Here is a 15,186-nt window from a genome sequence, read left to right as displayed (position 1 = left end):
CCTCACACCAGTCAGAATGGCTAAAATTAACAAGTCAGGAAACGACAAATGTTGGTGAGGATGCGGAGATAAGGGAACCTTCCTACACTGTTGGTGGGAATGCAAGCTGGTGCAGCCACTCTGGAAAACAGTATGGAGGTTCCTCAAAAAGTTGAAAATAGAGCTACCCTATGACCCAGGAATTGCAATACTGGGTATTTACCCCAAAGATACAAATGTAGTGATCCAAAGAGGCACATGCACCCCAATGTTTATAGCAGCAATGTCTACAAAAGCCAAACTATGGAAAGAGCCCAGATGTCCATCGACAGATGAATGGATAAAGAAGATGTGATATACATATAGATACACACGACGGATTATTATGCAGCCATCAAAAAAATGAAATCTTGCCATTTGCAACGACATAGATCGAACTAGAGGGTATTATGCTAAGCGAAATAAGTCAATCAGAGAAAGACAATTATCATATGATCTCACTGATATTTGGAATTTGAGAAACAAGGCAGAGGATCACAGGGGAAGAGAGGAAAAAAATGAAACAAGACGAAACCAGAGAGGGAGACAAACCATAAGAGTAAACTTTTAATCTCAGGAAACAAACTGAGGGCTGCTTGAGTGGAGGGGGATGGGAGGGATGGGGTGGCTGGGTGATGGACATTGGGGAGGGTTTGTGTTGTAGTCAGCACTGTGTATTGTGTAAGACTGTATTGTGTAATCACAGACCTGTACCCCTGAAACAAATAATACATTATATATATATAAACCCTATTAGGTGATCACCTAGATAGCTCTACAGAGAGATCCCTGGGTATACTGAAGAGTCATGTACTAATAACGTAAATGAGGAATAAGAGCCTTCAAATCTTGACTAGTTTTTCTTTCCTTTTTTTTTTTTTTTAACATTTAATTTATTTATTTGAGAGAGAGAGAGAGCATGGCAGAGGGAGAGGGAAAAGCAGACTCCCCACTGAGCGGGGAGCCTGATGTAGGGCTCGATCCCAGGACCCTAGGATTATGACCTGAGCCCAAGGCAGACGTTTAACCAACTGAGCCACCCAGGGCCCCCACATCTTGACTCGTTTCAATAAAAATTTAAAATTTATCTGACATCCAACATACCTCTTTCATATACTGGTTATACAGTGCTTCTGATGATTCTAGGTAAGCCTGTGCAGTTTCAATTTCTTCTCTTTCAGACCACAGGATACCCAGGTTATTCTGGAAAATAAAGAAAAGAGAAATAAATAATGACAATATAAATCTTCCAATTAAAGTAACTTTCAGGGGCGCCTGGCTGGCTCAGTTGGTTGAGCATGTCTCTTGATTTCAGCTGAGTCATGATCTCAGGGTCCAGGCCCAGCAGGGAGTCTGCTTGAGATTCCCTCTCCCTGTGCACCCCCTTAAATAAATAAATAAATCTCTTAAGAAAACATTTCAATAAACTTCTATGTTATTGATTTCTTTTGTAACCCTTTACATTTTATGTTATACATTTAAAATAATTATTCTGTTTATGAAATACAGGCTTTACTAGACTGCAAAAGGGGCTCATGGCACAAAAAAAAGGGGGGGGCACACGTAGAAACCCTACAGTTTACAGGTGACTTGATCATTCCTCTGGAACACAGACCTCTGGTCTTCTGGCTTCACATAATGTTTCTATTCTATCATTTTTTTAAGTTAAGTGATCAGTCCTCAGTAGGGACTGTAGGTCACAGGGATAATGTATTGAGATGGGACAGTTGTTTTCTTTTTATCTAGGAGGGTCCTTTGCAGGACCCTGGGGAAACCCAAAGGGGCTCTTGCCCACTACTAACTTACTGATTACTCTGCCCACCCAGACTCAAAGAATATAATCTCCCTTAATATTCATTTCCTGATCATAGAAATGGATGCACAAACCACCTTGTCCCACTCTCTAGTTCAACTTATTTTTCCTGACAAGAGTCCCTGAGAAACTCCATTCAGCCAGGACACCAATCAGCCCAACCCAGTACACCGTATCTAGCCTACAGAGTCTAGAGATTTCCCTAGTACCAGGAACTGGTTGGCCACATGTGCTCTGTTTTGATGGGATGGTGATATATTTAACCTGCTAGCTCCAGGGTAGGCTGTGCCACAGAAAGCAATGGTTCCCGTGTGCGATAAATCTTAAACCAAGTAGAGAACCCCAGAGTGTATCTAAGAAAAACTAAGGTTTTTCTTTTGAGCCATAACCTATTGCGATCTTGAAGGTAAAGACCATGCAAAAAATCTAGAACTGATTTGATTTTTAAAAATTAATAATGTAATGTTTTGTTTTTTAGTTTTGCAATTCTTTTTATTGAGATATAATTGACACATAATGTTAGTGGTTTTTTAAATGTTCACTCCACAAAAATAACTACTATTGACATTCTACATAAATTATGTTTAAATATAATATAAATCCTAAAATACACCAGAAACTACTATATCATTCACAGAGCATCATCATGTTCTTGCCCTCAGGATACCAAACTAGGTAGGAAAAAAATTAAATATAAAATAAAAACAGCTAGGAGCACCTGGGTGGCTCAGACAGTTAAGCATCTGACTCTTGGTTTCAGCTCAGGTCATGATCTCAGGGTCATGAGATCGAGTTCCGCATCAGGCTCCACATGCAGCACAGAGTCTGCTTGAGATTCTCTCTCTATAATAAATAAATCTTTTTTTTTTTTAGGTTTTTTTAATTTATTTGAGAGAGAGCACAAGTGGAGGGGAAAGGCAGAGGGAGAGGGAGAAGCAGGCTCCCCATTGAGCAGGGCGCCCAACATGGGGCTTGATCCCAGGACCCTGGGATCCTGAACTGAGCTGAAGGCAGACATTTAACCAACTGAGCCACCCAGGTGCCCCAATAAATAAATCTTTAAAAAAATAAAAAATAGGGGCATCTGGGTGGCTCAGTTGTTAAGCGTCTGCCTTTGGCTCAGGTCAGGATCCCAGGGTCCTGGGATGGAGCCCCGATCGGGCTCCCAGCTCCGTGGGAGGCCTGCTTCTCCCTCGCCCACTCCCCCTGCTTGTGTTCCCTCTCTCGCTGTCTCTCTCTGTCAAAAAATAAATAAAAATAAAAATAAAAACAGCTAAAAAGGTACTACTGGTGAATTCTACCAACGTAAGAAATTATACCAACTCTGCACAACTCTGCCCAGTAGAGGAAAGAACGCTTTCCATCTCATACTAAACCAAAGACATAACAAGAAAACTACAGCCTGATATCCTTCATGAACACAGATATGAAAAAATATTAAAATTTCAGCAAATGGAGTTCAAAAATATATAGAAAAGGGTAGTATTTCACCGAAGTTTTACTCGGTAAAAACTTCAAGTGTATTTTTACCACAGGAAGGAAAGTTTGGTTTAACACTGGAAAATCAATCAAGGTCATTCACCATATTAACAGACTAAAAAAGAAAAAAACCATGAATATCTCAGATGCAGCAATGAAATGACGATGCTGAAAGAAGTCAGACCAAAATAAGAGAAACACTGCATGATTCCATTATGAAATTCTAGAAAATGCGGAGGAGGAGCCAAGGCGAAGGGAGAGAGAGAATAAAGGAGGGAGAGAGGGATTACAGAGCACAGGAAGCCTGTAGATGGATATGGTCAATGGATACGGTCAATACCTTGATTGCAGAGATTGTTTCATGGGTATATACATATGTCAAAATTCATCAAATTATGTACTTTATTTTTTTCTACTTTAGAATTTTTATTTCTGTGTAAAAGAAAGACAGAACTCCTGGAGGTCAAACAAAGAAAACAGACACCAAATTCAAAGCACTATTAAGTCAGGAAACGAAGAATCTGAGGTAGAAGTCAGGCAACATAATCCACAACCTTTTTAGGGGCATACTGAACAATCACATCTCTAGTAAGATCTCATTTTTTTTTTAAAGTCACAAGTTCCAAAAAGTTAATAATCCACTCTCTGAAATCAGATGTAAAACTATGACCAACAGAAGATACACACAAACTTTTGTCATGGTAACAGAGAAAACAGTTTTACTAAAAGCTGCTGACGTTTCCATCAGTAGTAACCATAGGGAGGCCGTTGGTTGTAACCATACTTCCATTTTGGTGGGGGTAGTAAGGTTCTTGTCTGTGCTGCGGGTAACTGTTACCCCCAGGACCATCCATGCCACTGATTGGATCGACTGTCCCTTGGCCACCTCCGTCTACTATTCCTACCTCTAAACTGTCTGTTATCTTGCAACTAATTGCCTCTATTTCTCTGGTTCCCACCAGCTCTGCTATTCCATTCTTCAACGATTGGAGGGAACTCAGGAGGGCATTTCAGGTACTCCTGGTACTCTTTGTCATCTTCTGTGAATCTACTGGCAAACATCTCTTCAAATTTGGGAACTGCTTCAGAAGTTTCTGTCATCCTGAAATTCCCAGCAGTCTCAGGCAGCTGCAATGTTTAATGTTTATGTTGTTTCGATCTCCGGCTCACACCGTGGGCAAAGGACCTCCCACTACTTCAGCGCTCCAAGGTAAGGGACTCATGTACTTTAGATATACAGTTTATCGTATGCCAGTTATACCTCAGTAAAGCTATAAACACACACAAAAGCTACTCTTTATACATTTATATCCTGGGAGTGGAGAGAATAATCTCCTAATTTGTTAGGAAATTTTACTTAGGTGAAGTAGTTAAATTTCACTCAAGATGAGAGGCACCTGGCTGGCTCAGTGGGTAGAGCATGCAACTCTTGATCTCAAGATCAGGAGTGCAAGCCCCACACTGGGTGTGAGCCTACTTAAAAAATATACTTTTTTATTAAAAAAAAAGATGATAATGCAAGTGTATATTGCTGATAGCAAAAACTGGAAGGAAAACTGGAGAAAAATTATTCTTTTTTTTGTTTTGTTTTTAGAGAGAGATCATGCCCGAGGTGTGGGGGGTGAATAGGGGGCAGTGGGGGAGAGAGAATCTTAAGCAGGCTCCCACACCCAGCACAGAGCCCGATCTCATGACCCTGAGATCATGACCTGAGCTGAAATCAAGAGTCGGATGCTTAACTGACTGAGTCACCCAGGTGCCCCAAGGAGAAAAATCATTCTTAAGGCCTCCAGAACCCAGTGAAGATAGAAGGGGATAGTCTCTTTTGATAATCTAATGTGGATCCAGGTTTTCTATTTCTATAGTTTCCCAGGAAGGAAACACCAGGTTGAGACAAAGCAGTCAGAATATCATAAATTCCCATGAGCTGTTACTTTCAAACTTTTTCCTACACACACACACACACACACACACACACACACACACACACAGTCTTTTACAAAATAGAATCATTCTACCTAATTCCCAACATGCCTTAGTCTTCCCCCTCCCTAATATTGATATTTTTTAATTTTTTTTTAAGATTTTATTTATTTATTTGACAAAGAGAGAGAGAGGGAGAGCACAAGTAGGCAAAGAGGCAAGCAGATGGTGAGGGAGAAGCAGGCTCATCGGCAGGGAGCCCGATGCGGGGCTTGATCCCAGGACTCTGGGATCATGACCTGAGCCGAAGGCAGACGCTTAACGACTGAGCCACCCAGGCGCCCCAATATTGATTTTTTTTTTTTAAAGATTTTATTTATTTATTTGAGACAGAGAGAATGAGATACAGAGAGCATGAGAGGGAGGAGGGTCAGAGGGAGAAGCAGACTCCCCGCCGAGCAGGGAGCCCGATGCGGGACTCGATCCTGGGACACCAGGATCACGACCTGAGCCGAAGGCAGTCGCCCAATCAACTGAGCCACCCAGGCGCCCCCAATATTGATATTTTTGATTAACAAATATGTATCATTATTTTTTAGTGGCTGCACACTGTTCTTCTGTATGGATGTATCCATATTTTTGTTGTTGTTGTTAAAGATTTTATTTATTTGACAGAGAGAGACACAGCGAGAGAGGGAACACAAGCAGGGGGAGTGGGAGAGGGAGAAGCAGGCTTCCCGCGGAGCTGGGAGCCCGATGCGGGGCTCGATCCCAGGACCCTGGGACCATGACCTGAGCCGAAGGCAGGCACTTAACGACTGAGCCACCCAGGCGCCCCTGGATGTATCCATATTTATTTAACCATATAGCTACTGACTGATATTTGTTTTTTTTTAATTGACAATGCTGTGATGAACATCCATGCTGACATACCTTTGCATACCTGTCCCAATATTATTTTAGGATATTGATAGGAATTTTATTTGATTTTTTTTTAAGATTTTATTTATTTATTTGACAGAGAGAGACACAGCGAGAGAGGGAACACAAGCAGGGGAGTGGGAGAGGGAGAAGCAGGCTTCCTGCTGAGCAGGGAGCTCGATGCGGGGCTTGATCCCAGGTCCCTGGGACCATGACCTGAGCCAAAGGCAGATGCTTAACGGACTGAGCCACCCAGGCGCCCCTGATACGGAATTTTAAAGTCAAAATCTTGACTCCAGAATTCTGATACCTACTGATCTTCAGAAAGTTCTATGAATTTGTATTTCCACTAACAATAATGCTAACAGATATTACCTGTTTCCTCATAGTCTCTCCAGTAACAAGTATAAGCCATCTTTAATAATCTCTGCCAATCTGATCCAATTTTTCTATTTTTTTTAGTTTGTTTTATTATTAGTGAGATCAACTCTCTCATCACTGGGACACCTGGGTGGCTCAGCTGATTAACCTTCAGACTCTTGGTTTTGGCTGCAGTCATGATCTCAGGGTTGTGAGATGGAGCCCGGTGTCCTCTACACTTGGCGCTGAGTCTGCTTGAGATTCTTTCTCCCTTCCTCTCCCTCCCACTCTGCTCCTCCCCTGCTTGCATGCTCTCTCTCTAAAATAAACAAATCAAGAAAATCTTTAAAACAAAATCTCCCATCCTATATAGCAAATATTAAATGTAATAAAATTCTAGTGTGGTAATGTCACTGGAAAAAAAGATCAACCAAACAGGAGAGTTAGAAACACACTAGCACAGACAAATTACTATTGCCGTATAGTTTTGGTATCTGGTAAACTAGGTACTAGCTAATTAAATTAAATTACCATTTAATCTAATCTAATTAAATTATTATTTCTGTAGAGTTTTAGTACCTGGTAAGCTAGTTTTAGTGCATTTTTCTTTTTCTTATGTTCACTTTTCTTTATTCTTTCATATACACATACTCATTTTGTCAAGCTCTAAGAAAAACTATTATGATTTCAGCAGAAATTGCATTAAACCTACAAATGAGTATCAGAATATGACTGTTATGTGGGTGCCTGGGTGGCCCAGTCGGTTAAGCGTCTGCTTTCCGCTCAGGTCATGATCCCAGGGTCCTAGGATCCAGACCCAGATCTGGGGAGCCTGCGTCTCCCTCTCCCTCAGCTACTCCCTCTGCTTGTTCTCTCTCTCTGTCAAATAAATAAATAAAATCTTAAAAAATATATATATATGACTGTTATGTTTAATTCTTGCCACCCAGGAAACTGTTATATTTTTCCATTTAGGATTATCAGTTCTATTACCTCTAATATTGCTGTTGTGAATGCAATTTCTAAAAATAGTATTTTTAACCAGTATTGCTTATGTACAGGAATACTATTAATATTATATATTTATTTATATCCTCCCACTTTATTGAATTGATCACAGTTCTAATAGTTTTTCAGCTGATGACTTTAGTTTTTAGGTATACAAGGATCACATATGCAAATAGTTACTTTTAGAAATTATTTTATTTTTTTCCCAAATTAATAACTCTTATTTGCTTTCTATATTATTGCAATGGCCAGAACTTTTTTTTTAAGATTTATCTATTCATTTTTTTTTTAAATATTTTATTTATATTTGGTATTTAAGAGACAGAATGAGCAGTGGGGAGGGGCAGAGGGAGAGAGAGAGAGAGAGAGAAGCAGACTCCCTGCTGAGCAAGGAGCCAGATGCGGGGCTTGATCCCAGGACCTGGAGATCATGACCTGAGCTGAAGGCAGACACTTAATGGACTGAGCCACCCAGGCACCCCTCTTCCATTCATTTGAGAGATAGAGAGTGGGGGGAGGGGGAGAGGAAGAGAGAGAATCTCAAGCAGACTCCACCTGGAGTGTGAAGCCCTATGCAGGGCTCAATCCCACAACCCTGAAATCATGGCCTGAGTCAAAATCAAGTCAAATGCGTAACTGACTGAGCCACGCAGGTGCCTCTGCAATGGCCAGAACTTCTAATCAAGGTTTTCTTCCTGATTTTAGTACGAATACCTAAAATAATTCACCCTTCAGAAAAGGTTGGCTATTTGAAATACTGTATTCACTGAATGTAAGATGTCCCATCTGTAAGACAACTATTTTATCAACAAGAAAACACTGCCAAGTAAATTATGACACAGCTATAAGATGCATCCTGATTTTAGACATATTAAGATATGAAACAATGTGCATATTAAAATCAAAATATAGTAAATACTGGACATTCCATATTACATTTAGGGTGGTTTCTAATTCTATTCTTGAGATGTTGAAATTGTTCAATGCTTATTAAGGTTTTAGGCAACCATATGATTAAAGAAAATTTTGAGGTTTTGTCTGAGTTCAACATCTTATGAATTTCATTAGATCATTCATCCACTGGACATATATTTAGAATGGCCTACTATGGAGGAGGCACTGAGGTTATAAATAGTGTGCAAAAAGAGACATAGTTCCTGTTATTGTGTAGCTTTTAATTTTATTGGGTCATGTTAAAAGAAAATGACCTGTACAATTTCCTTTTTAATTCTGAGGTTTTTCTTTGAGGCCATATGATCAATTTTGGTAAATGTTCCCTGGATCACATATATTAAGAACTGGAACTACTGGATGTAAAGGTTTGTGAGCTTACTCCAAGTTCCTGGCACATAAAAGGAGTTCATACAAATTTGTATTCTGAAATGTTATGTTCCCGAAGAGAATGTCAGATTTATTTCTTAATAAACCAAGGACCATGGGGCGTCTGGGTAGCTCAGTCGTTGGGCGTCTGCCTTTGGCTCAGGTCATGATCCCGGGGTCCTGGGATCGAGCCCCGCATCGGGCTCCCTGCTCAGCGGGAAGCCTGCTTCTCCCTCTCCCACTCTCCCTGCTTGTGTTCCTGCTCTCGCCATCTCTCTCTCTGTCAGATAAATAAATAAAAATAAAAATAATAAACCAAGGACCACATAAATGGGAAACGGTAAGTATTACAAGAATTCAAAGATACAAGTTCGGAACAAAATGATCCAAAGAAAGTCACTAGAAGTATGAAGTCTGTTTTGAGATGGGTTTTGAAAAATCGGCAAGAATTCCCTGGGGAGGGGCGGCTGGGTGGCTCAGTCGTTAAGCGTCTGCCTTCGGCTCAGGTCATGATCCCGGGGTCCTGGAATCGAGCCCCACATCGGGCTCCCTGCTCTGCGGGGAAGCCTGCTTCTCCCTCTTCTACTCCCCCTGCTTGTGTTCCCTCTCTCGCTGTGTCTCTCTCTGCCAGATAAATAAATAAAATCTAAAAAAAAAAAAAAAATCTAAAGAATTCCCTGGGGAGCAAACGAATATATATATATATATATATATATATATATACACACACACACACACACACACACATATGGCAAAAACAGAAACTGATGATTTTTGAACAATTTGTTTTAAATTAAGCATGCACTCGGGACATCCTCTGTAATTTCCTCGAGACCTTAAGATTTAAATTACTATGGATTTCTTCTGAATAGAATGAACAGGATTTGGACTGGTGGAGAAGAGCTGGAAAAGGCATTTATGAGGTAGTAGGGTCTCAGGAAACCAATGCGTTGACCACGACTAAGCGAAGCAGCAAGTGATGTCGGTGGAATTTGCAAGCTGTTCATTCCAAAGCTTCAAAAACACGGGGTCAAATTGTGCCTGATAACATCTGCCTTTAGCCTTGGCGAGAGTGGGGACCCTCTCCACCCCTCGCCTCTGGCCGACGACAGTGGGCCCTGCTCGCTCTCACCTGCGCCTGGATGTAGAGGGAGACGCAGTCCTGCGACAGCCGGTACTTGCGCAGCAGCCTCAGGCATTTCACCAGATGCTCCTCCCCCGCCGACAGCTCCTCGGTGTCGATGTGGTTCACACCGAGGTGGAACTCGATCACCGCCAGCCTCACTGCTCCCTGGGCGATGGGCCCCTCGGCTTCCACCACTTCGGCCGGCGGCCCCAGGGCGTGGTCCCCCGCGCCCAAGCCCTCCTCCGCCTGAGGCCGCTCATCCTCGTCCTCAGGCGCGGGGCCCAACAGCGCCTTGACCTCTTCCAGCAGCGCTCGGGCGCCGTACTTGGACTTATAGGGTTCTTTCTCGGGGTTTTTATGCAATTCCACCCGCGACAGAGCCAGCGCGGCCTGGAATTTCTCACGAATCTCGGCCCACGGAGGACTCGCCATAGCGGCCTCTACCGCCTGGGCGTCCTCAATGTTTGCAATCGGGACTCCCGCCTTCTTTCTGCTTTGCGACACTTCACTTACGGCCCCGGACAGATCCCAACACTGCGGAACCGTAACCAATGAGGTCCGCCAGAGGACCCGCAATGTGCTCGGCTGTAACCAATGGAAAGGCGTAGTGGGCACCACAGCAACCGTTGTCATGGAAACGAAGCTCTCAATGAGGGTGGTCCCACCTCCAGCCCCACCCTCTGCGGTGATGAATTCTATCGCGTGACCCGTAGAAGTTCTTCTACCTTTAACAGAACACATTAGAAACATACCTAACTACTCTCGTTAGTTGGTATAACCTGAATGACAGAAAACTTTTGATGTTAGAATACATTAGAAACATACCTAACTACTCTCGTTAGTTGGTATAAACTGAATGACAAAACTTTTGATATTAATATATAACCTAGCCCATGACTGGATGAAGATGTAACAAGGATTCATTTATTATTAATATATAGCTTCTGGAGTGAAAGTTAGCTTTCACTACGTAAAAAGCACTCAGTGATCGACAAATGTTTTCACTTCAACACTGAAGAAGGTTGTAGGTATGTGTACAACTTCCCAACGTAACACAGAAGTCCCAGACCTGTGATAAGCCGCTTCAGGCGTGGCTTTTTCCATTCCATACCTTCCTAAGTTATGAAGTCAAATGCGAGTCAAATGTGGGGGGAAGGGGCCGGGCGGAGGTGTTAACTATGAGGCGCTAGCTAGCTCTGTGCGCTTGGGGACACACAAAGGAGCACCGATTTTAGAAGCTCATAGACATAGTTTGATTCTCAGCTCTGCTTCTAATTGATAAGTTAACTTCTCTAAGCTTCAGGTTTTTCATGGTAAAACATAAGTGATACTATTACTTATCTCTACAGAATTATCCTAAGGAAGAAGTGAAATTAAATATCTATCCTTTAAATGTTAGTGTTCCTCAGGACTCCTTCCTAAACTTTGTCCCAGGGAGATCTTACGCATTTCCATGGCTTCTATTACAAAACTTGGGTCTCCAGGCCCGATGATTCTCTGGAGTTCCAGACTGTAATATCCATCTCCTAACTGGAACCACCACACCTGAATGTTCCACTGTATATCAGTATGTTGAAACTGGAACTCATTCTCTTCCTCTGAGAGAGTGAGCCATGAAGACATCAGGGGAAGTATATCCCAGACAGAGGAAGAGCAAATACAAAGGCTTTGACACAGGAGCGTGCCTGGTGTGTTCAAGGAACAGGGAGACCTCTTAAGAGCCTGGGGTAGAGAGAACGGAAAGGGCAGTAGGTGATGGAAGTCAGAGAAGCAATGTGGGCCCAATCATGTAGGGTTCCTAAGGCCACCATAGGGACTTTGGCTATTCTGAGTGAGATGGGAGCCATTGGGTGGTTTTGAAGGAGTGACAAAATCTGACTTAAAGAATTATTCTGAAATAATAAGGAGGGGGATAGAGAAGAAGTGGGGAGACTGAAAAGAAGCAGGGAGACTGGTGAGGAAACTACCGTAATAATCATAGTAGGTGCTCAGTACCTGGCTGATCACGAATAGGAAAGCAAGTGGCACTGTTAATAGTGGTAGCTAATTACTTACTATGAGCCAAATAACATTCTATATATTAAAATCATCTAATCCTCGAAACTAATATTGCACTGTATGTTGACTAGCTGGAATTAAAAAAAAAAATCACCTAATCCTCAGAACTCTGTGAGCAACTATTATTATTCCCGTTCTGCACGTTAAGAATTGAGGTCCATAGGGCGCCTGGGTGGCTCAGTTGGTTAAGCGACTGCCTTCGGCTCAGGTCATGATCCTGGAGTCCCGGGATCGAGGCCCGCATCAGGCTCCCTGCTCAGCGGGGAGTCTGCTTCTCCCTCTGACCCTCCTCCCTCTCATGCTCTCTGTCTCTCATTCTCTCTCTCGCAAATAAAAAAAAAAAAGAATTGAGGTCCATAGAGATTAATAATTTACCAAAGGTCATACACAGAAGTAGGCAGTTTTGCTCTAGGACCCACACTTTCAATCAATATGTTATGCTGTCGTAGTAGGAGCTCAAAAAATAAACCTCCATGACACATGGTGCTGACCTCTACATATCTAACTGGAAGAACACTTAGATGAAAACTAAAATGAGGATTTTTGGAAAATCCTTACACAGACGTACTAAAAAACACAAAGACATGAGACTAGGAAATTTGCGATAGAACTCTGGCTGCTATATGGGGAGTATATTCCTTTCTTGGCCTTCTTTGTATATCGGTATTTTGAGGGCTGAGCATTCTTAGAGCCCTGTGAAATGTTATAAAGCAGTCCCTGTGAAAGGTGTGCAGTGGGTGGTAGAGCACAGATCACCATGGGGCAGTGAGCTGAGCTCTGTGACAACGGAGACAAAAAAGTGGAAGGCATCTGCAGTGAAAGGGAGTTAACTTGCCTGGCCCAACCACTGCTAATGTCTACCAGTTACCTTCATTGCAGTAAAAGCTCTACACTAAAAGCACTAATTCTGGGGCGCCTGGGTGGCTCAGTCAGTTAAGCGTCCAACTCTTGATTTTGGCTCAGGTCATGATCTCAGGGTCTTGAGACAGAGGCCTGTCTAGGGCTCTGTGCTGGGCGTGGAGTCTGCTTGAGAGTCTCCCTCCCTCTCCCTCTCCCTCTGCCCCTCCCCACCTCAGAAAACACAAAAACAAAGAAAGAAAACAACAACAAAAAGCACGAATTCCTTTGTCTTTTACGTCAGAAAGCCCACTTAATGGAAAACTCCTTAATGAGACCAGTGTGACTGTATCATCTTCAGTATATAACACTGATCTGAAATCGTCAGAAAATGCAAATGGACAAAAGAACAAAATAAGAGGTATAATGGTTGGGAAGAAGATGGGGAAATTATTATATTGTCTTCCTGAAAAAGCAAAGTAAAACAAGTGAACACAGAGTAAAAAAGTTCAGTTAAGTAGGCCACTCACAAATAAAAATCAACAACTTTTCATTGGGGAAAAGATACAGTGAAGGAAAAGATCACTTTTAAAGATTTATTTTATTTGAGAGAGAGAGAGTGCACACACACACACACACGTGCACAGTGGGGAAGGGCAGAGGGAGAGGGAGATAGATATCTCAAGCCGACTGGCACTGAGCTTCCATCCTGAAGACTGACCCAGGGCTGGATCTTATGACCCCAAGATCACGACCTGAGCCGAAACCAAGAGTCAGACGCTCAACCGACTGCAACACCCAGGAGCCCCAAGATCACTTGTATAATAGCAACAGTGACAACAATTGAGAACAAACTTAAGCTATTTAATGAGTCAGATAAAAAAATAATAATATAAGATACAACGTAAGTCTTGGTTTCCTGATTTAGGGCCCGTTTAGGCATGTCCTTTTTTTTTTTTTTTAAGATTATGTATGTATGTATGTATTTAAGAGAGAGAGAGAGCACGGTGGGGAGGAGCAGAGGGAGAGGGACAAGTGACTTCACTGAGCTCGGAGCTGGAGGCGGGGCTTGGTCTCAAGACCCTGAGATCCTGACCTGAGCTAAAATCAAGAGTCCAAAGCTTAACTGAGTCACCCAGGTGCCCCAGCATTTCCCATTATAAGGAAACATGATTCCTTGGAGAAAATAGTCATTTTGGTTCTGGGGCAGGATGCGCCCAGGTATCTTGTCCCACCAGAAATCAAGGAAACTACCAAAGACTAGGAGGGTAAGGTCAAAAGGACTGAGAAGGTACCAAGCTAGAAAGAGGCTCTTGCTGGCCAAAAATTGGATAATTTGAACATCAATAAAATAACTACCATTGATTAAGTCATATCAAATATGTAAAAATCCAGCATATTATCATGAATCAACACTAACAATGAAATACTCACTGGCCACCTTTGGAGGGAGCTAGGGAACCAACTGTAATTTTGAAAATTTGTACATAAATAAAGGGAAAGAAGGGAGCCTAGATGGCTCAGTCGGTTAAGCATCTGACTCTTGATTTCAGCTCAGGTCATGATCTCAGGGTCATTAGATCAAGCCACGAGTCCAGCTCCTCACTCAGCAGGGAGTCTGCTTGAGGATTCTCTCTGCCCCTCACCCTGCTCTCTCTCTCTAAAATAAATAAATAGGGGCACCTGGGTGGCTCAGTCGGTTAAGAGGCTGCATTCGGCTCGGGTCATAATCCCAGGGTTCTGGGATCAAGTCCCGCATCTGGCTCCTTGCTCAGCAGGGAGTCGGTTTCTCCCCTGTCTGCTGTTCCCCCTGCTTGTGCTTGCTCTCTGTCTCTCTCTCACTCTCGTTCTTTCTGTGTCAAATAAATAAAATCTTAAAAAAAAAAAGAAAGAAAGAAATGGAAAGAATCAGCACTTATCTGCCCTTTCTGTAGGAATAGTATTCTATTCAGGGTATCAAGTGTTAAGACAAGTTTCCTTCTTGGGGCGCCTGGGTAGCTCAGTTGTTAAGTGTCTGCCTTCGGCTCAGGTCACGATCCCAGGTCCTGGGATCGAGTCCCACATCGGGCTCCCCACTCGGCGGGAGGCCTGCTTCTCCCTCTCCCACTCCTCCTGCTTGTGTTCCCTCTCTCGCTGTGTCTCTGTCAAATAAATAAATAAAATCTTAAAAAAAAAAAAAAAAGACAGGTTTCCTTCTTTAGAAGTATTCCAGCTAACGAATGAAAAAGAAATGATAGAGTATCACCATTTTGCAAGAACCCTAATGCAATTATACATGTAGACAGTAATGATCTTTTTCTGCTAACATGAAAAGACAGAGAGA

The 15,186-nt window shown here is 42.5% G+C and overlaps 1 protein-coding gene and 1 pseudogene across 1 annotated transcript in view; both read right to left on the bottom strand.

Moving 5' to 3' along the window:
- The window catches only part of LOC118018846 (KIF-binding protein), a 41,911-nt gene extending 31,414 nt beyond the window's left edge, over positions 1-10,497 (bottom strand). The window contains exons 1-2 of the mRNA XM_035017651.1: positions 9,975-10,497; positions 1,123-1,221 (exon numbers count right to left, since the gene is read on the bottom strand). Coding sequence (XP_034873542.1) covers positions 1,123-1,221; positions 9,975-10,400 — 525 coding nt within the window. The 5' untranslated portion in view covers positions 10,401-10,497. The remainder of the gene's footprint in view (positions 1-1,122; positions 1,222-9,974) is intronic.
- Positions 3,061-5,370, bottom strand: LOC118018855 (annotated as a pseudogene).
- Positions 10,498-15,186: the final 4,689 nt, after the last annotated feature.

This window comes from Mirounga leonina, unplaced genomic scaffold (genome assembly GCF_011800145.1).
Source record: "Mirounga leonina isolate KUSES-001 unplaced genomic scaffold, KU_Mleo_1.0 Mir_107, whole genome shotgun sequence".
Taxonomy (NCBI): Eukaryota; Metazoa; Chordata; class Mammalia; order Carnivora; family Phocidae; genus Mirounga; species Mirounga leonina.
Note: the sequence above shows the minus strand (reverse complement) of the source record. Positions and strands in the feature narration are given on the sequence as shown.